Source organism: Scomber japonicus, chromosome 4 (assembly GCF_027409825.1).
Source record: "Scomber japonicus isolate fScoJap1 chromosome 4, fScoJap1.pri, whole genome shotgun sequence".
Classification (NCBI taxonomy): Eukaryota; Metazoa; Chordata; class Actinopteri; order Scombriformes; family Scombridae; genus Scomber; species Scomber japonicus.
The window spans coordinates 24372614-24399345 of record NC_070581.1 but is presented as its reverse complement, the minus strand read 5'-3'; the positions used below and the strand labels follow the sequence as shown (position 1 = coordinate 24399345).

Genomic DNA, 26732 nt, shown 5'->3' with positions numbered 1-26732 from the left:
GTCGGAAAAATGTTAACATCAACCCTGTGTTAGCAATATCAACAATCATTACCATCCACATACTAAACGGGACAATGGATGCTGGGAGACTTTGTTTGCTGTTGACTAATGAGTTCAACGAGCGTCTGTCTGGAAACACATAAGGAAGTCTGCTTGCATGACAGTGTCAGGGAGAAAAAGGTCGGCAGGGATCTCTTGACTCCTCTTCAAGTCCAAAAAGAACAAAGGGGATATCCTCCAAACCAAACACACACTTCCACGCACTGCTCTTCACATCTCTCCTGTCCAACACACGCATCCACCCTGGGGTTTTTGCATTGACTCTGGGAGGAGCTACTTCCTGTTTTCCCACCAAAATGGAAATAACTGGGCACCATTATAACCTTTTTCTTTACCAAACGTTAAGCCCTATGCGCTGGCACGTGCACCACTGACCATGTTCTGTTTTGCAGTGACTCATTCATTCTTCCACTGCTTTGGGTGCAGTTACACTGTGAGGTATGTTTTGAAATGTCAACTGAGGAGGCCTTTCAGTAGTCCTGAAACACAGATGTATTTGAGGAGAGGGACCCTTGAGTATAGTTTACGATATATTTACGAGTTTTGAAGTATCTGTTCACTGCATTTCATTACAAACTGGACTGGAAGTAAATAAATACATATTTGAAAAAGTGTGTACACTGGAACCGACGTGCTGACAAGGCTGATTTTCATGCTCTGATCCAGATTCTGTAAGAGTCCACTCCATACGCTGTAACAGACAGCAATAAACAACAGCTCCTTCATAATCAAGTGACTGTGCTGGATCCAGCTGTTTCACAGCTGCAAATACAAGACACACATATGGCTTCTAATACACCATTACTGTAACTGTGGCATGTCAGAAGAGATGAGGTTTAGGAAAAGTTGGTGTAAAAACTTTTGGACTGACTGACACTGCTGCTGTCCAGTGGCACAGTCTAACCCAGCAGGTGAAGAGCAGGTACATGAAGTTTAAGAAGTGATTTTTTTTTTTTTTTTTTTAGGAATAATAATTTTAAGTTAAGAAGCAGGAAATGGTTGACAGAAAACGAACCCTACCCAAAACCATCTGACATCTCCCCCTAGAATGGTGACCCAGACTAATTAAAGCTAATGAAGCATCCGGTGGTTCAAAGGCTGCTGATATGTTGCGATCCTTGTCTGAATGGGAGTGAGCGCCAGAAAGAGGGAGGTAATCACTTTATTATTACTCCCAACTCTTTTATGTGCATGCTCATCAACTGAAACAAAGCAGTCATTGTGTAACAGCAGCAACAGACATAAAGATAAAAGAAAATCATTTGTGAGTGGTGAGCGCTGGTGCATTCAGAATATACTGTACATGGACTCAATGTATTATCCAGCGGAAGAGAAAGAGTTAAGGGCTTAACAAATCCCAGGAGAGGTATTATTTATAGTATATGGACACTTGAGTATTCAACCAGGAAGCCCCCGATCGACTGCTGAGCTTTATCCAAATAATCTCTCTGATCTGGGAAAACTACGGGACAGCTGAATACCCAGCCAATAACCACATATTCTAATTCTGTATTTGTTTTGTTACACAAAAAAAACATTTTCTTAGCTCCAATTTTAGGTATTCTCTTCTGATGCAGCATACATTGTGACAGGGATCATTAAAATAAACATAGGTATCAGTTACAACTGTTCATGACACTGCCACGGGGGAAAAAAGAGACATTTCAAATAGTTGCACACTCTCTCTCTCTCTCTCTCTCTCAATGAAGCTCCCGACATCTCGTTTCCTAAAGAGGAGCGGCACAAGTCAGTTCTCCAAGGCAACACATTTGTTATTGGTACACACAGTGTAGCATCATGGGGCTGGGTGCAGTAATAAAGACTCAAGTTAGTGACTAAGGCCATTCAGCAGCAGTCTTTCAGAACAATGCCTGAGTACACTGTGCACATTCACACTACCAAACAACCCAACTAAACTACACACTTTTAGTGTCCTTCAGCAGCACAGCAAATATGTGTTATCATGCTTTTTGTGGCTTTCTGTTATTTTTTAATACAGTTCTGATGTTGGATGAGTTTAAGTTCCAAAACTTGAGGGGAATATATGTAAAATGCTCTCTGCAAATGAAAACCCAGCCTGCTTTGAATGCTTTACTTTGAAAAGTTACTTCTACATCCCCGTTGAACTGACATCAGATTGGTCGCCCATGCCGGCAAATGGCAGTCCGTTTTGTAGCCTTTGTTGCTAAGGTTGTTCTATGAGTCGTTCATGTTGTCAACTCGCATATTTCAAACTGGATTAAGGCTCGGACATTGTTTGGCCTTACAGCGATAGGAGCTAAAACGGCCTGTTTCAGACAGAGGCTGAACTGAGGGGCTGCATAAAGGGCCAGTATAAGATAAATAAAGAGTTTAAACGTATTCCAGTAGAGTATAATTCCAGAGAATGCAAATATAGACCTGGAAACGTTCATTATACATCCACTTTAAAACCGCCTTGTCCACAAATTAGAGTAAGCAATCTGATTATAACGTGTGGCAAGTTTTTTCCTGTACTGTCTTTTTTTTTGGGGGGGGGGGGGGGGGGGGTTCTTGCATGTTGGTGTGTGACCACCTTGAGGGCCCCCAGCAGTGCAACAACAAAGACCACACCAAAATAACTGCAGCTGCCAGCGTTCGTCCCTCTGTGTAACTACCCGAGAGGCTCCCTGTATCTGACACACAGAGACACACACACACACACAGAGACACACACACACACAGAGACACACACACACACACAGACACACACACACACAGAGACACACACACACAGCTACTGAAATGCATATCTCACCAACTACCCATGAAGAAGGCTGAAGTACTGAGTGGGTGGCCTGGCCCCAGCCCGTCCGCTGCCCGGGCCAAACTGACAGACAGGGTACATTACTCTGATGTATTGTCCTCTTATGCTGCATCATCTGTTCTCCTCTAGAGATAACGGGAGAATCTAGACCTGAGTTGTGTTTTTTCAGCAAGCACCCACTACCACTTGATGTGATTAGAGGTAAAAACCAGCTGAGGCTACACAAGAATGCAGTAACCTGTCTGTGAGGTGGCCACTACTTGAGTACTAGAGGATCAAGGACATCTTGACTCTCAAGTTTAAGCAAAACACCTCTAAAGACTTCACACAGAACAAACCTCTCAAGTGAGCTACATCAAATCAAAATGTCACTCAGCACGTTTATAACACTATATGCTGATATATGATCACAATTTAAACATTTAGTCTAATTCCTATGCAGTGTTTAATGTTTAAATGACTTCCACTAAATGAACAATGTCAAACAGGCTAAAGTACTCTGAGATATGAATTTTCTCAAGCTTAAGATCCAAAATTAGTACTGGGAAGAACTTAACCCCAGCAGCCCCTCATGATCCACTATTAATAAGAGGACGTGGCAACATTTGTTTCTTTGGTTTCTAAACAAAGTGGCCAATATACTTGGTGCAGTGGGAATGTCTGTAACGGAGCCTGTGGAACAAGGGTAGGCTCTCACAGATGAGATAAACTGGATTTTGTCTCCCAGAAATCTCTTCGGGGATCTGAATGTGGAGGTCAGAATGGGAGGTTAGGAGGACATGGGACGCAACCTTCATATCTCCGGGAAAGATCGTAGACTACGATTAAGAGGGAACAAAGCACAACAATGGACAAAAGATGTTGAAAATAGCCTCATCTCGACAACAGTTTAGACTACGTTTTTTTTTTCCACATCTTCAACGTGCAAGTGTGAGACAGAGGTAGAGGGAAATGGAAATTACTTAACTTAAGGCAAATAGTAACACAACAGGATATAAGACTATAATGGGTGCAACTGTGGCACTTACATCCCTCACTTTACAGTAGTGGAGGGGGAAGGAAGGCAGACACTTGGGTCTGGACAGCCAACAGGACAGAGACATTCAGCTAAGTATTCAGCATTCAGCACAGGAAACCGAATTTCCTTCCCACTGCTGTTACGCTCAGATCTATATATGGAAATAGCCTCCTCCAGTCACAGCACCATGATCATCACCATCATACTAAGCAAAATGCAAATGTCTAGCCACCTTTGAGATAAGACAATATATTAAAAGAATATACTGCATAATCTAAACCTCATATTTAATTGCCACATTAAAGCAACATTGACCTTTATGTGGTTTGGATAGGCCAGTAACTTAACGGCAACAGAAGCAATAAACCAGAGTAATGGGGGATGTTTGTAGGCTCATTTTGCACCACAAAATGTGAGCATATAAACAAAGACTATTTTCCCATCCAATGCCGTCAACACAACACAAACTGGCTTTGTATTCTCTTGACTTTCATATTCTTTTTTGTGCGTTTGTATCTGCCAAACAGACTCTAACCCGGGGATAAAAAGCACCAAAAAGTTCTCATCAAGTTTTGGAAGAGAAGCGCACACTTCAAAACAACCACATCTTTGCTGTGGGAGGTTGAAATAAAACCTTCAACTACTGAAATGTTTACTGGAAAAAAGACAGTCTCTAAGTCTCAGTTAATCAGTCTTTTTCAATATTACCTAAACATTTTCTAAGTACACTGCTTAAAAACAGACTCAACCTTCAATTAAACCCTACTAGCTTTATTCAGCGCAATCACATGTTGTTGACACCAGACACATTAATGTCAACTGTGTTAAAAGCTCCTCTGGCTATTTTAACTACCCATATTCAGTAGAGGCCTCACAGCAGCAGTGCTATTCCTGTGAACAAGACACATTCTGCTAAATGCCCCAGCTCTGATGTCAGCTCGCAATGCTGCTACCAAAACAATTATTCTGCCATGATGTAATCAGCTCTGCTAACCTGTCAAGTGCCAGTGTCTGGGACCAAGGGCAAACTAAGAAGCAGCAGCTATTATCAGACCTTTGTCCTTAATAAGCAGGGACAGTAGAAAAACTTTAAATTACAAAAATTACAGAGCTAATGTTATTTGGATAAACTGATCATATATTGTTGATTTAAATGTTTATTTTCTAACCTGAAAAAAATGCTAAAACTTAATAAAATAAAATACAGGGATTGTAAATGAACACAGCTGTGGAACATCTGTGCAGTGTTGCAGTGGATCTATCAACGATTGAGTGAAATCAGACACTGAAGAGTATACAGGAACAGATGCAGCAGGTATAAATCCAGCTGTGGTTGAGTATCAGAATGTGTCTATCCATGTAAAGTGTTATTAATTGATACTCTTTACTCTTGAAGAACATCCAAGATTGAACTAACATGACTCTTTGTTGTTTTGTCTGAAATGAAGAGAAATGCAGACACGACAAAATGAAAATGGGCCCAAAACTGAAGAGTTACTAGCAGTGACAAACCACAGGCACAATTTAAAACAAGAGTTAGACCCATCATCATCATGCAGAGATTAATAAGTTAAGATCCCAAGTATATAAATTCTTTTCAGTCCACAGAACAAGGGTCTGGAAAAAGCCAAAGCTATAGCGAATGGAATGCAAAACAGAGGTGCTGTACTGCAGCATTTATTGTTCGTCATGCTTTCATGTATCTTATTGTGCTGTCACCTCTGCCGATGCTTAACAGGATGAAAGAGGAGAGGAGATGTTTATGTCTCAAAGACAAAGCTGAAGCCCCATGTTATGACCAGGCTGTGGCAAGCTGGAAAGGAGGGAGGAGAGGGTGTAGCAGGATGTGAAGGCATCTTCATGCAGGCACAGGCAGACATCATGCACACGCACACGCACACGCACACGCACACACACACGCGCACACACACACACACACACACACACACACACACACACACACACGCACACAGGCTGCATCCAGCCACTTAAGTCAGAGTCACAGATGGAGGAGCTTTAGCAAGTTGAGTGATCTTCCACACGTAAACAAAATCAGTCACAGAGAATTGTTAGCTTTACTATATTTTCTGATCCCTTACTTGTGCTCTCAGGGGCTGGAGGCCATGGTGTGCTTCCATCATCCTCTCCACTGGGCAGATCTTTGGAGTCACAAATAGAAGTACAGGAAAATAGTCAATGTTCAGGTTCAAGAGAAGAAAAAAAACATCCTTTGTTTACTTATGCGACAAGTAGGACATAAAATCTCCAATGAAGTGAAATTGTAAACAGTCAGTCCTCTAAATTAGGAGTTTATATGGAGGAGGAAATAATAAAAAAGAAGTATTTTATTCTGCATCTCTGAGCTTCATTTAATACATTCCTTCATTTTTAGCTTTGTGATGAGTTATGAGGTAACAATGTTAGGAATGCTTAGTGAAAAACACAAACTCTCATCAATTAAGGGCAGCTGTTGCTGTGGTTTTGTGGTCCTCCAGCCTCTATCAAACCCACCTCCTGAGGCCTCATCAGCAGCAAAGTCTTCGTCATCATCCAGTAAGCTCTGGGACGCCCGGACATCCTTCTCTGCCTCCAAATCTTCTGGCAGAGGGACCTCTCCCCACACCTTGGAGGCCTGAGTCACCTGCAGTAAACACAAGAGAGATTTATAGGGGTTGAAGTGTCCGCTGAGGAGGGCTACACCCAGTGCTATACATGGACCCTTGAAGGGTGGAGGGAAAACAAAAGCTGAGACAGGAAACAGGGCATTGTGAGGTGTTTACTTTTAACATTTATTATCTCTTTGAAGCCCTCTCCAGAGTTAACATGCAAATAAAAGCTCACGGCACTGGCATAAATAGAGTTCATTCAGAGCTCAACGTTTCTTCACTGTACACACGTCAAAAGGAATCATTACTATTGTGTGTTGTGTGTTTTTCTAATCTTAATGTGGTGGAAGTTGGCTACATAGATTCACAGCTGACTGCAATGACCCACATGTGAATGCACAAATTGCACAAAACTCAGAGAGCCAGGGAAAGCAGCTGAGGTTGAAATCCGAATGACTGGATGACACAAATCTGTTTAAGTATGCTTTCAACTCCGTCCCTCGCGGGTAAAAACATCTAACATACCACAACTAGTCCTTTATGACCGGTTCCTCGCTCTGGAATCAGGAAGGAGTCTATCACGAAAACATTATGTCACCTCTTGCAGCAATAAAAACATCTCCAATGTAGTACACTGGAGGACTAGTTGCTTCCAAATCAGACTGTGATCATCATGTCAAGTCATTCAGTTATAGGAATGGAACAACAACAGAGGTGTAACTTAAGGATGTGAGTGATACTGACAATGCAGTGTCTGGCCCCAGGTCACAATAAAGAGGTAATATGTTGTTACTTTTTTGGCACAGACAATCATTTTTGGTGAAGAAAATGTCTGTATTGAATATATTTAGCCTATGTAGACATTTCACTGGATAAGGGAACATTTTGGCCTGCTGGTGCTGCGAGATGAAGAGTTGACCACGGCCAAAACCATTAATCATTCATGTTCTGGGAACCATGATTTTTTTTTATTTCAGTCCATCTCGTAGTTTTTGAGGTTTTTCAGTCTGGACCAAAGTGGTCACTGCCCAACAGACCAAATGACTGACCGACCAATCAAGAGATTGACATTGCCATTTTCAGAGCTATGCCGCTAGGGTGGCTAAAATGGGTTTTGTAGAAAAACATGTTATTATTCCTAGAAGTGGAAAAGTCTCAGGTATCATACTGGCACTAGTATTGAAAGATTTGCCTTTTTTTAAATGCCCTTTTAACTAAGATAGAACCCATGTTTGCCTTGGTATGGAGCAATGGTGTATGAATATCTCAAAAGGATTACATCAGTGTACATATCAATCACAACTCTAATTCTAAACCCACTCAAAGTCAAATAAATAAATAAAAGGAAAGAACTGTCTCTTCTCACAGCTCCTGATAGACCCATACAGACACTCAATGAGGAGACACAAAGCTTAGCCAGCTGTCCTCATATCTGATCATCTTGATAGGGTTCAATGTGCCAGGCCAAGTGGAGCACGGTGTGGGCTTATTATCTCTCCTCTCACCATCTCAGCATCCAGACTGCCCAGACTCTACTGGCTATAAGTTTAGATACGACACTGGCATGATGCCACCCCTGGCATTTCCAGTTGGCATGGCCCGCCAGTTCCTATTTCCACCCAACTCTGTCATGGTAGTTTTCCCATTTAAATGGATCCAGCTAATAAATAACTCGATTTATCCCCCCAAATCCTCTCTCCCCTGACTAAACACCCTTACAACAACAATCCCTGGCCATTTTCAAAAGGAAACTGCTGACTAACCAAATTCCTTTCAGTGGTGCCGACCAGCCAACCATTGGTGTGATCATCTCCTGCTTCCCACTCCCTTGGGATGGGGTATCATCTGGACACACTGTGTGCCATCTGGGCAAAAACCACCACAAACTAGTAGTAGGGTTTGATGGATGAGTCCATATTTGCAGCTGATCTTAAAGCTACATGTTAAGACTAACTTGTTTGAAGCGGTCAGTCTGGCATCACCTCAAGCAGAGTTGGGAACTACGTACGAATTTGCTTTCTCACTAAGCTACTGCATTCTAGTTGAAAAAGCTAGTGCAACCTTTGCCCTCAGTCTAGGAGTTGAGACACGTCATGTGTTAAAGTTATCTCTCTCTTGAGATAAAGATCTTGACCAGCGCTGTTATTCTTTGAAGTCTACCCCACCCACAGGATACTGGCCTCTGGAGCTCTCCTTTCGCTAGTAACTTGTTGCAATGTCCAGTGGGCCATATGGCTGCCATGTATGTGCATGAAAAGAGCAGGCATGCCCATGCATGTGTGTAAACACACACACAAAAATATCAAAGCAGCATCTGACACACGGACAAATACATATTCCAGCCAAAAGGAATTCTACTGTTTACTTAAGAATTACTCTGCTCACAATGCACAATGTTTACACTTCAGGACCAAGTAGTGGTGGCTCTACAAATAAAGGAGCAACAAATCAATGCATAATCAGTGACAGGTGACACTACACAGAAGCCTGAGGACAAGCCTGAAGTTTGCCCAGCTGTTGTTTTCCAGGACCAAAAGAAATAACTGCATTTTGGTGCATGAACAACTGCTGAGAGATGGGACAGAAGCAGAACATTTTGAAAAGTTTGATCCGACTGAAATAACTGAGCGGAGTTCCTTTCAGGATGGTACAACTGTCAGCTGTCGTTGAGTTTTCCAGCTGGAGATGTGCATCTCCACATCCAAACACATGTTAGCTCCTCAACCCATTAATTTAATTTCACAGTCACTGGCTATTATCGGATTTTCATGCTCCTTTGTTTCCCAAAATGGATAACAAACTGATTACAGCCACTACAAGCTTCCCTGTGTTCAATGGATTTAATTTCTAAGACTACTGTTCTCTGGCAGTGAGATAAAACAAGTCTGAAATTTAAACATGTGATTTCTAGTATCATCACATCAATATCAAAGCATCTGTTCTTTCCTTATTGACCACCCAGACTTTAATACTCTTGCTTTGCTGGCTACCTGCCATATGTTGAGACATTGTAACATCAAACTTTTGGAGGCACTTTGAGTACAACAACAGTTCATGAACTGACTTCATAGACGAGATTCTTCAGACCGCTACATAGATGAAACACTTTGCACCACTCACTTTTGTTGAAAGAGCAAATCCTCTAACAAGTAACTGATATTATGAATGCACAGTAAGATGGACAATGAAGCTTTGGGTAATTGGATATTTGTGGACTGTTAGTTTTAGCCCATTAATTTGGCAGCTTCAAAATGATGTACCTACCTTTCAGGATATTTGTTTAAATTCATTTTAGTATGAAATTTGTAGTTTGGTGGTGCATTTAATTCAAAAGGAAAAGCTGGTGATATTCTGTATTTGTGTTATTATTAATCCTATACTATCCTATCCTATCCTAGGAATAAGCAATTTTAAGGAAAAACTCAGTAGGATATATTTGTTGGCTTTACTCTTTTTGTTTTTATAAGATTTATTGATGATAAGAAAAATACAGAATATCAAGACTTATTCTTTAAGTCAAGTCAAGTTATCTCAAGGCGCTTTCCACATAAAGCAGGTCTAGACTGTATGTTACAGAGACATATAATTCCCCCATGAGACACTTGGCGACAGCGGCAAGGAAAAACTCTACTTTTAAAAAGGTTTTTTTTCCTTGCTGCTTTAAAGGGTATACTATGCATGATTTTCCAAATTAAAAAAAATGTGTAGATTCATACAAACCTAATCTGACTCAATCATCACTTATGACCCACTAATAGTGTGAAGAATCAATGTCAGTCCTCTAATCTTCCCTTAAATTCATGTCACTGAGCAAGCGGGGTCGGGACATTGTGGGTTTTATTAAACAGCTGGTCCCATCTCTTCCAACTTTCCTACTCTTCTAATCATTGAGTTGGCTCATCGTTCTCCTACTGTGATAAATTGAGGACCTGTCAACTTGTGCGGAAGAAAAAGGAACTCATGTCTATCCGGACTTCAGTGCTGGGTTACCTCAGAAACTTAGACAGTTTGATCCCATAAAAAAAGCTTTGAGATCTGGACATAAAATACTCTCTGTCCTGCCACGCTGAGTTATTACTAAAGGTAAACACTCACTGTTTCACTGCTGTGATGATTCAGAGGTATTCCTTTGTGATATCCCCATGAAATCACCCTAACTCCACAGGTGAGGAATCAGGTGATTGACTAGCTGGAATTTATGAGTGACTTTTGATAAGAAACTTTGTTGCTACTGAGGCATGCTGTGTGTGTGTGTGTGTGTGTGTGTGTGTGTGTGTGTGTGTGTGTGTGTGTGTGTGTGTGTGTGTGTGTGTGTGTGTGTGTGTGTGTGTAATACAATAATACTTCTCCTTGCACTCTTCTGACACTTGCACAGCTTAAAAAAGATGGTTCCAATTTATTGTAGTATAGTTGTATGGGGTACATATCCATAGTCAGTGTACTGCCTGCAGTAGATTTGGGTCAGGACGCCTCCAGTTTGGAGAAGGAAACCGGAGTACAGGCACGGATCTAAGCAATGCTGTATACATGGCCAGCAGCAAAATATTTTTTAGCCACCTAAATGAAGCCCCAACTAAAAGAAATCAGTATCCATTTACATGTATGCATCTTTATAATATTTTCACTCCGATACCTTGCTTGCATAATGCTCTTTCCTGTGACACCAATTGGTTAACACCTAAATCCAGATATCCAGATATTTTCATTGGTTGTAATTTATTTTGAAATGCATTAACCCTAACCCTTACTTAAAGCCATTCTTAATCATTATATAGGTCATCATTTAGCCTAACACTTACTGAGATTCATTTTTTGTTATTCCTAGATTTTCTAAAGAAATGTAAAGCTTTATCTGATTGAAACTATCCATTACCTCCTTTCATTTCTTTAAGACATCCCGTTTTACTTATCTTCAAACAACCTGGTCTTTGAGTTTTTTGAGTTATGGAAATAATTGATCTCTAATGAGTGGTAGCGCATGTAAATGTATGTGTATAGCTTTGTGTGGGTATGTGTACATTTACTGTGTGTATTTTGGCATTTTTGGGGGGAATCAGTGTGTGGGAGTGGCTGGACCTGGGAGAACTTATGTATGTGTAAGTGAGAGTGTATTTGCCTTGTTTTGCTTCATGTACTTTATTTTCTGTATATTTGGGTTATGGACGAGATGGTTCATCTTAAGTGGAAAAGTGTAGGTGTGTTTATTTGTGCTTGAGAAACAAACCAGAAAAATGTGTTTAATTTATCTGATTCACGCTCTGTTCTCGCTTTCTAGCTTGTTTGACCAAATCGTGTAGAGCTGGTAAAAAAAAGGCCAACTTTGAATGCTGCATATTTACAAACACCAACCAACAAATCTTTCATAGTATGGCTTTAAGCTCTGAAATCGGAAATTCCTGATTCAGCTACTAAGCGTGATTCGCAAACAGCTTTGACAGGAAATCAAACCCATTGGGCTTTGCAAGGGATATGAGGGACACTGTGAGTTTGGTTTCTTGTTCTGCTGCCAGTTTTTTGGTCCAGATTTCAGAGGGTCTTAAGATACCAGAATCTTATATGTTGGAGCTTCCTGTGCTGCACCGACAAAGAATTCTTGCAACTACAGCATACTGCATGAATGATACAGGAACAAATCATGAAAGTGACTGAATGTTTACAGCAATGTGAGCTTAAGGTGAGTTTAAAGTCTATAGTATGCACTGAAAAATGGCCGACAGTGATATAAACACAAATAAATTGTAGATGATGGACCCAACCATCCAAAACCACTGGTATGGCCCTTCAAACGAATCCTTTTAAAAATGACAGTGTGTATAAATGCACTAACACACACGTGCAAACATACACCCACACTCTCCTGCACACATGCACTAACAGACACATGCTATCATACACCCACACTTTAGCATTCCCATCCTGGTTACATCTCTGTGACAGCCAAAGCCTGTCAGAGACAGCGTGAGAAGAATTCCTCAGGGGACTCGATTCGCCCACTCTGCTAATAAACCCACTGATGCAGCTGCAGGACAATCTGTGAGAAACATCTTAAAGGCATACCCAATGTGTTACAGAAAATAAGTAGCTGGACCGAGCTCATACTAGACATGAGTCTCACATGAAAATATTTAACACTGTTTTCTGATAGAAGCTGCAAAGGTTTAGGATTCAAAGTATCTCCTGAGCTCAGGCAACCGATCTGCTTTTCATCCCCACCAGAGCGTGTGATAGGCAAACATAGAAAGATGAAAGCCGAAAAAAAGGCAGCAAACCATATTGCTCATTCCAATCAATTGATTCAAACACCAAGTTGTGACCTTTCAAGCAAGCAGTGCACGAGCACTCACGTTAAACCTTCACAAGATGAATTCCCAACCTCTGTGACCCTTCATCCCTCCCTAACCAACCCTCCTCTTTCTTTCTCTCTCTCTTTCTAAGACTAACAATATCTGCTTAGACTTGAAGTAGCAACATGTACTAAACAGGAATGGAATGTAAACTGCAGAGTATTAAGTGGATGAAAGCTTGACACACTCTTTTCTTTAGGTAGAGTGGGCTTGGGGAAAAAATCCCACCGAGCACTACCAGGCACCAACAAGGCCTGAGCTACAGAACCCAAGCACTCCCTTTACTTGACCCTCTGCTATCAGTGGAATAGGTGCAGGAGTATTAGCAGGGTTACATTAAATCAGCACCTTGATAACATAACAATAAATTATGTGTGCAAAAGTACACACAGAGATTTGGATGAATTTCAAAAGCCTTCACAGGATAAAAGGTGCAAGAACAGAGTGCATAACATTACAAACTCAAACTCATTTTGAGAGAATAAAAAAAAGTTCCCAAATTAAATACTGATATTGTTTTTTTTTTACTGTTTTGACACTTGTTTTAGCTGTGCAGCTGTGGTCATATGCGGTATTAACACCTTCTTTTTTTCCTTTCCTTTCCTTTTCTCATGTAAATCAGTGTACATTTGTGTGATTATGTGTTGGCTGAATGGAGCAGCAGCACCTGGCAATCATGTAAAACACTAAACCTGGGATTTGTCAACAGAGTCAGGCTGGACACACCTTTAAAAATTGCATGATTGGTGCCAAACTACTTTACCTCGCAAGTTAAATGGCAGCCTGCTCGGCCTTGGGGGGTTTAAACATTTAACCCAGACTAAATATTCCTGCAGGTTTGTTTTTAACTAGCAAGCATCAGCTCACCCCTGGCTCTGTTGAGGGATGGGTGCTAGGTTAACTTGAGCCTCAGAGGAGTGGGCCTGGTTAGCCGCCAAACTTCAAAATTCAATACACATATACTGAAGTGTAAGGTTCAGTGTCAGAAGGAGGGCCAAGCTTCATGAAAAAAAAAAATGAAAAAAAAAGGTGAACATAGTACGGTTGTGGCGGCTGCTTGCCATCCACCGCTGTTGGCTTGTCTATAGTGCAGTATTGTAATATTGCAGTTATTGGGACAGCACTACCAACAAACATGTTTTACAGCCCTAACACACACTTGCTGATCTTCACATATAGGTTTTTGTGGTGTGCTTGGCCTTGTGAAAGAGTGATGAAAGAGAAGGCAAGAGAAATGTTCTTTTTTCCATGCACTTGAGAATTCAGAAACGTCCCAAGATTTTTGACAACAAAATTATGGCATCAGGGCAGCTTTGTGGAAGTTCATGTTTGTGCGAGAGATTGAGTTTCCTATGTTTTTTAACCCTTGCTTGGATTTGGTAGGTGAGCTGACAAACTGCCACTTCTGACACTAAACCTCCGCCTGGGCCCCTGCTTTCATAAAGGGCCCGATGAGTGAGGCCCTTCTGCTCTGCACAGGTCTTTTGACATTTCTTCAGGGATTAATGCAAAGTGTTTGGAGGTGGAGGAAGTGGAAGGAAGGCTCTTCATTCAACAGACAAACACTCTTTGACAATGTGCATGAATTGTCTTCCCAATGTGTTCCATGACTAATACTATGGGGGCAACAAACATGCCAGATTTTTCCTGGAAAAGGGGAGGGAAGGGGAAGGGGGGGGCCAAGGAGTAAAAAGTGAAGGATAAGTCCACATTTTTAAACGCATGCTTGGAGTGCCGGCCTTGTCTTCTTCCCCCGGGTCATTCATTCTCTCCCCCACACGGCGGTCATGCCATGCATTTTACAATAAGCTCGGCCTCCCACTGGAAAATGGAATTAGGGGCTTTCTCGACACGCATGATGCCTTTTCAGATATGAGGATTCTCCTGGTAGTGCAAGGTGATGCAGCAAAGTGCAATACAATGAGAACCTGATTCATTAAATATACTTAACAGGTAACTGCGAGGGCTGTCGGTGGCAAAAATCTTTATTTTTCTATGTGGTGTATATTTTAAAAGAATTTAACTGGATGACTTCAGAAATTAATAAATGTTGAAACCATGGAGGTGTTAATGAGTCCTGTCACTCAAGAATCCTATACAATGGAAAACGATACCCGCAATAGTTTGATATGATCGGAAAGAAATAAAATCAAGTCTGCGGTGTGTTTGTGTCTGAATCTGTCTCTCCATGTGAGGCGCAGATTCAAAGATTCTATGTGGCAAGAAAGCAGCGCCTCCAGCTAGACAGCATCTCACACACACACACACACACACACTCCTCTCCCTTTACACCAACCCTCTGTGTTTAGGGAGGCATGTCAAAATAAGCATTCAGCCTGTGCGGACTTGTGTTTGTGATCCTCCACACAGCACAGGAAAGGATGCCTACAAAGCTACAATTGAAGTATAGGAGAAAAAAAATGCAATGAGTTTTATCTCTGTGGCTGTGGTGGGATCAAAGGAGCAGGAGGGTGAACTAATAAAGCCCTGCTAATACACACATGTACACTTGTACGTGCTTGCAGGACTTTAATACCACACCTATAAAAACAGCTATAGCTTTTTGCTTTAACCTGCTCTGTGTATCAAAAGTCATAATGGTTATACAAATAAAGTGCAAACTGTTGCAGAAGAATTTCAATGTGACGCACACAATTACTTTCATCATCGATCAATCTGGCAATACTTTTCTTGATTGTGGGGAAAAAAAGCATTCACAATATCTAAGAGTCCACAGAGACAGCTTTAATCTGCAATCGTCCAAAACTTGACCTTACTTTTACATATGAGAAAATAAAAAGCAGCAAATCCTCACATTTGAGAAGCCAAACTTAAAAAATGCTGATTATTCAATTCTCAAAAAAGCTGCAGATTATTTTTCAGTTTCAGATCAGACACTCCACATTGGCTAAACACTAAAATGAGTAAAAGTGATTTCAAAAGTCCTAGCCTTTCCTATTCTTAACTGTATGAGTGTGATCTGTGCTGCACCCCTTGTTTAAATCAGCCCTAAATAGAACAATTTGTAAACTGGGGGTGAGTCACCATAATGTATTTTAGGCCAAAGGTTACTGGCTGGCGACACAACGACCAGACAGAGAGTAGAAATCGTATGCCATGAAACAAGACACCGTGACCTAACGCTAACCGAAATACTATCACTGATGGGCTTTTTTCAGCACAATCACAAGACCCACAATTTGTGTAAAGAGCAGACAGAGGGAAAGTTCATCTTAAATTGCCAAACAAGTTTTTTTTTCCAAAGCTGAACTCGGATATTCCCTAACAAAATATTCCTCATGTTATTTTACAGGTAGCTCAAAGTTGTTTTTAAAAGCCAAACTGCATTACAATTTCACTGTGGGTGGGATAATAAAGCGTGAACGCATTCCACCCAAACGTCCGTAGGCGTGAAGACCCAGTTGACACCCTGTGAAGCCCCGTCTTTTCAATTATCACCCCAGCAGGGGCCAGCAGGACCCTCCGTTAACAGACCACCTAGAATCACAACCGCAGCTCGTCCAGTATAGTGGAACCTTTAAAGGCCTTCAGCATCAATGAACAAAAGACCTGAAACCACCCACTTATTTACACATCAAGGCATTAAGAAGTGCATAGACACACACGGACAGCTGTACACATGCACGCAACTGGGAACACACCTCCTTAAAGAGGCACACAGTTATCAGAATGCGGTATCAGCAAGGAATGAACCTATTCTGTTTTAACAGGGCGCTGTGGTTTGTGGGAGAGGCCTATTTATTGGTTTGGATGCTCTTTAAAACTACTGTTGCTCTTACAGTGAGAAAAATATTCCAGTGAATGTTTCTAGTCTGATGGGTAAAACAAGTCAAGGCTAAAATATCAAACTTACAGTAAAGACAGAGCAAGGCAGTAGATTAAATGTACCTGGCAAAACACAACTAAGTCCCGTCTCATCTGACCTGCACGTCAGATAAAACATAAACACTGTGAGAGTAATTCGTGGGGCTATAAATAGCATGTTTGTTTCCGGTAACATTTCTGAGAGAGTGACCTGCCGGGGAGGAGGGGACTGAGGGGGGCCAGCTCCAGTTCCCCCAGACGACAGCTGATGGGTGAGGTGCTGAGACTGGTGGCAGCTCGGAGGGGAAGAGCAGCTTCAACTTGGCCAGCCCCAGCCTGTTTATTTATAACAGAGAGTGAGCCTTTGAAAGGGCTGCTGTGTCACTTAAGATGTCTGCTTTGCTTCTCACTGGCAGAGCTGACACTGCACCACAGCAACACCTATGAACAAAAATTGACTTAAGCTTAAGCTGCAGGAAACTGATGTTTAAGCACTGTGGACTTTATTTTACAAGGGAAGCCATTTACATTTTGTAGGGGCAGTTTAACATATACAGTATAAAGCTCTCACACTTCATAACTTCATACTCTGTTGTATTAACATGTTATCTGCTTTAGTTTTTACAGTATTAAGTATTTAAAGTTTTCAAAAACATACTGCAGAAATGATTGTGTATTTCAGTTTTATCATTAACAATCTACTAAAAGGATTTTTTTTAGAACTAGATAAGTGAAAACTTTGACCTGCTGGTGGCACTGGATGAAAAGTCAGGGGATATATTACCAAATTGGTTTGCAGGTAAAAGGATTTTGCCTTGGTGTTGTGGTGTATAACAGACAAAAACATACACACAATTAAGTAATCTTAAATAATATAAAAAGAAAGAAAGTAATTTACAAAAAAAAAAATTGATGTGCAAAATTAAGATTATGAGATTTCACATAAGTATAACATGTAGTGTACAGGCCTTGTTGAATCATCTGGGCACCATTCATATCTGCACCAAATTTTCAGGCAATCTATCCAATGGTTGACTGGACCAAAGTGATGGGGGGAAACTGACCAACTCAATCCAATCTTTTTTTTTTTTTTTTTTTTTAATTGAAGAGACTGAAATGAAATGTGCAAATGTTTATAGTGTTAACAGTTTGTGCAATGTGCAATAATAATAACAGTTAATAATAGAGTTGTATGAATGTAGAGCACCATGTTAGATCAACAGTCCCAGATGTGCAAAATTAAGATTCTGAGATTTCACATAAGTATAACATGTAGTGTCCATGAGTGGGATAGTGGGGGTCCCAGGCCATGTTGAATCATCTGGGCAACATTCATATCTGCACCAAATTTTCAGGCAATCTATCCAATGGTTGACTGGACCAAAGTGATGGGGGAAACTGACCAACTCAATCCAATCTTTTTTTTTTTTTTTTTTTACATAATGACAGCTTCAGCTAAGTTGATTTAAAGGTTTGCGGGACAGTTAGGCTTTATCGGAAGTAGCAGAAGCTGCCTGATGGCTTTGTGATTAGGCTCTGGTTTCCCCTACGCTGATGTCAGTGGCAGTGTTAGATTCACCCTCTTCTCTTTCTCTCTCACACATTCTCGCCTCAGGACCAACTAATCTGACACCACCTGTTGACTTGGCCACACTCACATTGTCCCACATAATTACAGGCCAGAACTAGCTCAGTCTGTCAACTCACTTCCCCCCCAGTGTATCATACCCGATTAGTTCATCATTCCACTGTGTGGGAAAAGTGGACTAAGTAGACCACATCTCTGCAACTACGCAGCTTATGCAACCATTTCTGGAACATGCTAGACCTTTTGAACTAGCAGCATGTTGTATGGGAATCTTTCCACTGGGATGCAGAAATGAAAATGTTGCATCTTTACCATAACAGGATTGCTGATGAGCTGACTTTGTGAGAACCGAGTAGCTTCCAAGCACTTTGGTCATGGAGTGAATACCCTCCATGCGCCCTTGCCAGAGGGAGTAATTTCATATTGGTAAAGCCAGTTTCCACCAGTTCCCAAGGTCATGCTATTTGGGATGGCGATCTCATAATTAACTTGGATTTGGCTAGGGGTACTATGGTGAGGTTTTTGGAACGTGAAGCAGTTCCAATATGTTGAGCATCTCCAACCATGAGTTTCGGGTGGTCTTTGTTTGGTAACCTAAGATGCACTTTAGGCTTAGAACATGACAACAAAACCTGCTGTTAAACTTAACAGACCAACTTTGTTGGGCGCCATCTGCACTTCAAAGTCTTTTGCTTTTTTTCCCACAACTTTCACAATAATATTCTGTTAGCTCTGCCAAAAGTTCACACTACCAATAGGCTGTGAGAACAAAAATATTCCTTCTCAGCTGTTTATCCCATTAATATAAACATAATAGGGCTGCAACAAAAAATATAGATATGCTTATCTCCAGATGTTCTGTGCAGCAGAGTAAACAAGATACTGCAGCCTGATGTTGAAAAAATCATCAAAAGGAGAGAAGGGAGAGAAGATACTCAGAGGTTATCCCTGTCTTTCAAGAGCATTCTACATCCTACCCATTGGAAAGTACCTGACAGCTGTTTTTTGCTAACCGGTGCATCATGGGAAACCTGAAAGTGGGAGTCGACAAGGGACAGGAGAAATCAGATCTGGCTTGATCTTACTTGCAGAGCAACACAGAATATCCACGGGCAACAAGAAAAGGTCAGCTTTCATCACAGCCCACAAAGACAGGCATGAAAATGGTTCTGTAATCTTAATCATTCATCTCAAATAGACCACATAAAAGATTATCATCCATGTGAGCATCACGGGCTAGAGTTAGAAATCTGAAACATATTACAATACATAGAGCCATTCACAATGGGTACTTTGCACTAGAAGGTCACCTGATACTGTTGTAAGTACAATGACGGACTACTTTGTGTCCTCGGGCATAAACAGCATCATTCACTGTTGCGGTAGATTTTTAAAAAATTTTTTATGATTAATAATGCTTGGGATGCCAGCTTTCAATTATTCAAGTAGTGAACTTGATCAGAATAAAGAGTCGGATAAGTGATTCTTTCTGTTAAATATCCATCAACTGACTCCAGCAGAAGACAATTCACCCTTTGAAAGAATGAAAGTTCTTATTGTGAAAAACCAAGAAGGGAAATCATTGTGAGCCATTGTTTATTTTATAACTGGACCAATAAAACAGAGTAAATGCTAGCTAAACACTTTATTTGTATAATGTAGGACGAACAGTAATGAGAGTGTGGGAGCTGTTGTTTAATATTTGGTTTTGTAAAAGGCCACCATGCCTTGAACTGCTAATACTACATAATAAAAATCTATGTCAAAGTGTTGAAGAAGGGGAAAAAGCTATGATCATGGGCTATACAGGGCTATGACAGTATCATTGAAATGGACAGCATGTCTCCTAGCAACATCATAAGAAACACCCATCCAGAGGCCTGAATCTTAGGCGTTGTTTCCACAAATATATCCAAAAAATGTTTTATTCTCTTTTGAAAAAATGGAAAAAATGTGCACAACAGTTGCTGTGTCATAATTATATATTATATTTCCTAACATAGAAAGTGAGGACAACTCAAATAGGTGGGCCATCTGTGCAAACGCTTAACTAAAGGTTTCACTCAGTACACTGGCTCCTCTTTCTCTGCAGATAAAATTAATCCATTCACAACAAACATCGGAAAGTATCATTGCTGAATCCTCATTTTAAGCAGTCACGGTTATGGATCATTATAAATAACACTATTATGAATGCCCTCAGCTGTTGACACATTACATATTGTATGTTTTGGCAGAACAATGTCATGAACCAATTCCACAGCAATGAACACAAGGCCATTCATGTATTTGCCATTTCTGTTTCAAATGCCAGCATACTTCCCAAGCCATCCGCTTGTTTTTTTGGATTTGGGTCTAAACGAGGCTGTGAGGAGCACACTGCCAATGCCTGTTTGGGAGGACTGGTGAGGGCTGAAAATTCAGTTACAGAGGCGTGTTTGGCTCGACAATCCAACAGCTGCTGGTCGCTTAAGTCATCCTGAAACAAAATGCTACTCTCATTTTATGATGGAAAGTTGGTCGCACTTAGTGTAGCTTGTCAGTGAGAATGAAGGAAATATATCGAGGCAGGTGACTTCTACAAATCTATGTCAAGGACCACCACCAGCTGAGTTCCCATGCATGTAGACGGGAGATCTACGAGGAGAACAGAGGTGGAATTCCAGGAGGAGATAAAAATACCTCAGGAGCTGCGTACCTGCAGGTGTTATTACACCCTCCTCTAGAGGCCCTGTAGCCAGACTGGGTGCAGGACAGAACAGGGGGCAAGGTCCAGGGTGGAGATGATCAAGTTTATTACTGATTTAGCATTTAATTTGCTTCAAAAATAGAGCAACTTATTACCTGCCATATAGAAAAAGATAAGCAGGCATTAAAAAGATAAGCAAGAACTGCTAATCACTGCACATTCACCAGAGCTTCTGTCTATTACTGTAACACTCAGGACAGTCATGTATTTATTACTTGTGCTTAGTAACCTGAATTATATTTGGCCAGTATTTTCAAAGATGCTTTTGTGCAAGACTCTCCCCAATGTAAAACCCTATAAATGCAGTTCCCAGATCCATTGCTGGTGTGGTTTAATACAGTAGGCCGTCTGCTGCTGTGGTTGGCAATCCCCTCACCTCCCCATTTGAGGTTGCGGGCTGGACAAGGACCAATAAACAGTGAAGAAAGCCATGTTTCAGAAAATGCTGTGAGTGGTGGCAGGCACAGCCAACTGTTGCGCAGCATACTGGCACACCCACATTAGCGGAGCACACACAAAAACTGACTCAAGATCTCTTCAGATTGGTATGGCTGTGAGTCAGTTTGAGGATATTTTACACAGAGCACAGTTTTCTGTTTATACTTCATTTCAATTTGCTTTCTTGCCCTCTGGAACAGAATGATGAAATGACTTTGTTTTGACAGTATCCAATTTTTTTATTACCAAAAATAGACATGAATGTTTTGAAGCAAATCCACCCACACACTGGCTAATAGATATGCGACCTTAAGCTTCAGCCTAACAAGGGACTTTCCTGGAGGTTGTCTCCTAGTCTTGGTGAAGGAAGTCATTTATTTCCCCCAAATCAAAGGATCAAGGCAAATCTTAACCATCCTCCGAAAAGCCAGTGTGCTTTACTTCTTTAACGATACCCTAAAGCAGAGAAATGGGAACATTCCTAAAGCGAATCATTAGGTTCGGCATGTGAGAGGGGATCAGGTGCCCACTTTGTCGGCGTGAAATGCTTTCTTCCTGATTGGCTCTCACCTTCCCCATTCACAGTTTAAACCCCTTGAATTCAGACTCCTCCTGTCATCTCCTGACAAAGGTTCAAGGGGCATGACACTTGCAAAGAACCGGATTATCTTCTGGAGGATGGTTCAAGGAGAAGAATCTCGGGAATCTAAGAAAAGGTGAAGGTTGGATTTCTTCAGGTGCAAAGCACTTTTGTTTTGGCAAGTCAAAAAAACACCAACCCCACAAAATAGGATTAGTAAGCCTGTCTTACTTGAGCTAACCACTGGCCATTCCATTAGGCTCATGTTTCATTTTCATCTTCACTTTCTACTGCTTCGTAAGCCCATAAATGTGCCTTCTGAATTTCATTCGTCAGAACAGAAGCAGTCACTCCTTGTTAGTGGGTGGAAATTATGAGAAGAATCACTTGGCTAAAACTTTTAACAAGTTTAGGCAGCTGTTGTTTTAACAGTTGAACATTTGCACAAGAAGTTCCTTATACTCTTGCAATGCCTCCAACTTTAGAAACAAGTATGGAAATCCAAGCCAGCCAAACACTAAGTCAGGCTCTGAGCAGACTTTGGATAAGCAAACAGAGAGTGCAGGATGAAGATATGGCTGTGAATGAGAGCTGGGGGAAAAGCTGTTGGATGGGAGATAAACAGTAGTCCCCTCATTACTTTTGTCCAAGGTCAACAAGGGGCTCTGCAAGAACCTCTTGAGACGTCTCTGACTTTTACTGCATCATTTATAGTTTTAAAGGCTTTAAGTCTCGCAATGCATCTTACCATATAGAAGTAAGACATGCTAAAATATTCAAATATAGTAACAAAGTCACAGGAAGTTTTAATTTTAATCTTTGCATTGTGGTTAGTAATGGTATTTAAATCAATTGAAATGGCTACTACTGCTTGTTTAACTTAGGAGAAAACATTTCACTATGAGTCATGCCTAAAAGCTGTTAACTTCTGTATTTAGTTACTGACCGTATTGGCAGAATAACGGGCAGTGTATTAACTTACTTAGACTGGCAATCTTTCTGTCTAGACTGTTTGCCTGCAGGGATCATTCACCAGTCGATCAGACATACTGAATGGCACGTTATGATCGTGTGGCTTTAGCCGTCATGATTCAGAAGTTGATTTAAAAAAAAAGGCAAATGATTCCGCTTGAAAGAACGTGATTCATAAAATAAATCGGTAAAAATGTCAAGCACATCTGCTTTAAATGCTCCTCATCTAATGTAAATTTATTGTGATAAAAGAGCGTTTGAGTAAGCCTGACAGCTATCCCATTTTTTTTTTCCTTTTTTCTTTTTTGATGAAGTCAGGGATAGGAATTCCCCCAGACAGGACCACGCCTGCCGGATCTTACGCTTTGAGAGCCAGATAAAATCCCAAAGCTAAATTAAACACTTCCTTTACTTAACTTACCCTTCCTCCACGAGATAGTCCCAAAAATAAACTGGCGGCATGTTCACAGAAGAACAATACCTAAATGCTAACGCTACAGCCTTAACTACAGACATAAACAGACATAAACAGACGGGGCCACAGTCATATTTTGTATGAATTTACTGTATGATGGAAAATGGCCGATCTCTATTACCTTATATGTAGGTTACTGAATATCACTATGGTATGGAAAATAATGCAATGTCAAATATTCATGCAGAAAATTAGACAACTTCTACAACCTGCATCTTTTTTTGGGGAGTCTTTGCCATCATTCCCATCACTTATAATAACTTTAAAATGCTATATTTTAAAACAGTTTGGATTTCCTCACGCCAGCTAAGATAATACATGCACACTGTCTGCATCAAGTTCAACTTTAGTGAACAATGACATGTGTATTAGTGCCACTGATGGACAGCAAGCCACCTTGAATTGAATTTTGATCTTTGAGGGAACAGAGCCAGACAGGAGTCGATGTTGCTTAACTGTGTAAACGATTGTCTGCAAAGGTATCAGCCAAACTTGCTTGGTAGGTAGCTAGCAGGGTGGCTTTTGTTCCCCTTCTATAACTCGTTAAATTAAATTAAATGATGTACAATCCTTAGAACAAAATGCCAGGGGGCAACCACTGTGATTTACAATAGCATCTTCCCAGCTTGCTATCCTGTTAGCTCGCCAGCTACAGTATTTCATCAACTTCCCCCAACTTCCCCTGCAAGTAGCCCTTACATCACCACTTTACTGTGCCACTTTCTGGTGTGAACAGGATTAAACTGCTTTTTTTTTTTCTTTTTTTTTTTTTTAGCAGAGACTCAGTGTGCCCACATTTCAGAATAATGAGTGAATGATATTGATAATAAAGACCCTGGTTGAAAAAATGCATTATCCTCTGAAATGCACACACCCACAATAATATTTTTGTATGGTTGTGTTTGAGCTAATGAGTAATAATCTCACCACTGGGAAGCTAATTGAAAACACACACCTCTATTGAGGTTATTTGCAGACCTAGCAAACACAGGCTTTTTAACAACCCCTTCGTAAAAAGCTCCCATTACAATTAGCCAGGAGCAGGACGTAAAAGTCAGCACTTAACTTAAAAAAACGTGGGTCAATTGATCAGAAGCCGTCATTCCATGAAGTTAACTTTTACCGCAGGAGGTTTCAACATTTATAGCATAACATTAACATATAATGTAAAAGGTTATATTGTACTCCTGAATAGTTTATTATACCTGGCGGAAGCATTCCTGACTAGTGATGACGTTTTTAAGGCATGATCATGGATCAACCTGCAAAGTACAAAACCTGTTATTATTTAAGGCACGTTTCTGTTGCAACTCATGTTGATGACTATAAAGGGGGGAACTAATCAGGACCGTATGGACTCCGGACTACTTTATCTTGCACTTGAAAGAATTTTTGTGATTTGGTTCTTTCTGGACTGGTTTGAAACAAATGCTGCAGGGGGTACAGGAGGTGCAGGGGGTTCATTTTAATAGTGCCTTACATTCATAGACTTAAGAGGATGCATTTGGCTTTGCACCAACTACACAACAAACCCGGGGGCCGACATCTGAAGATCATAAACAGCGTCTGGGAGTATCTTCCTCTCAGCAGTTGACAGACAAATTTCACCTGCCCTCATAATTCAACAACAGGCTTTAATTTGAAGGTGTGCTTACACCTACAAAGACATCTGTTTGCCAGGAGTTTATGCAATAATACAAGAAAGCAGGAGGGCTAACCTGCCCATTCATTGGAAGCAGATGTGAGGGATCCATTTCCTACTATAATAAGAGGTAATTATAGGCAAGGGGCCCTGTGTGTCCGTGTGAAAATACACCGAGCTCCGGTGGTTAATCAGCACAGTGAACCCGACAGGTATCCAAGAGACACCAGTGAAACTAACGGCAGTCTGCTCAGTGTGTGACTCATCACTGTGCTAATGGACAAGCCAGCACAAGCTAGTTCATGACCTTTCAAGGAAAAAGAAAAGAGGAGAAAGAAGATAATTTAAGACTCAGCTTTCACTTACATCACTCTTTCTGAACAAGCTGACAGTTCTGTACAGTAAAGTTCTGCTGTCTCAGACAATGGGTAATAATATAAATAGCACTGTACATAGATAAAAATGTTACAATAAAATACAGTAGCATTTCTTTTGCTTGCATTTTCAAGTGATCCTTCAGGTATTCACACCAGCAAGAACTCATTCCTCAGCTTACTTCCAACTATTCCTGGCCAGGGGACTGGAGGAGAGCAGGAGGAGTGCAGCTAAAGTCAGCCAGCCACGGCTGAGAAGACAACCCCTTACAAAAATACATGATAATATATATATCAAGTATTTGAATAAATGTTATGAACAGTTATTGGCTATTTTTCACTGTCAAGGTGTTAACATCTTTAAGAGACAGAACACGAGGGATCACGCTTACCAATTCACTGCTCGACAGAAATATGTTTCCACTGATTCATGCAAGACGTGTTAGAAATACTTCCATAGACATATTTTATGTTGAGTATTAGCACCACATGTTCAGAGGTGACACTCAAGAGTGCAAAGGGAAGTGCAACTGTCGTTTTTTTTCTTTTCTGAAATATATTTAAAGGAACCTTTGACTTTACAGCTGTCAGAAGCAAAAGGAGAGATGTCTGTAGCAGAACTGTGATATTTACAATGGTTATATTTATATTTTATATAGACTGGGCCTATATGACGGGTGGGTATATAATATCAGTAGCTTGCAATAATGTTGGAAAGACAAGCCCCACCTCTGGCCAGCAGTAATAGCACTGACAACCCCTTTAGAGACATAGCACCCAGGGGTTATCAGACCCTAATCTCTGCCTGTCTGGCCAGCCCTAAAAAAATAGGTATGAACAAACAGCTCTACTCTCGTTCTTCTATTATCTCCCCTAAATCTTGTTTTCTATTATCCCTGTACCAGGAAAGCCCTGGTGAAACAACAGACTGAAGTTAACCATGTGCCCACAGGCAAGACTGATGTCTGTGCCAGAGAATCTGACTGCAGTCTGGTGTTTGTGCCAAGTTTTAGCCCCAGTGTGCCCTCATCTCCACCCCTTGTACCCATGACAGGGTCATAATGGAGCCTCAGCAGGTGGAGCCTGGTAGGGAAGACAGGGCCTCTTCGTCCCTGCGCTGCTGAAAGAGCCTCCTCTCTGTGCTCACAGTCCACATAAATCACACAGGCCCTCAGTTCAGGGGAAGAACCATTTAATTACCCCTTTTAAAGTAATAATTGGCTGACTTGGCTGGAGGTGCTGCCTGCATGAGGATGAACAGAAAAAGTGAGGCCTC

At 41.0% G+C, this 26732-nt stretch overlaps 1 protein-coding gene across 1 annotated transcript in view; it reads right to left on the bottom strand.

The window, feature by feature from the left end:
- The window catches only part of hspg2 (heparan sulfate proteoglycan 2), a 95435-nt gene that overhangs the window by 56816 nt on the left and 11887 nt on the right, over positions 1-26732 (bottom strand). Inside the window, exons 2-3 of the mRNA XM_053318211.1 lie at positions 6375-6504; positions 5963-6022 (exon numbers count right to left, since the gene is read on the bottom strand). Coding sequence (XP_053174186.1) covers positions 5963-6022; positions 6375-6504 — 190 coding nt within the window. The remainder of the gene's footprint in view (positions 1-5962; positions 6023-6374; positions 6505-26732) is intronic.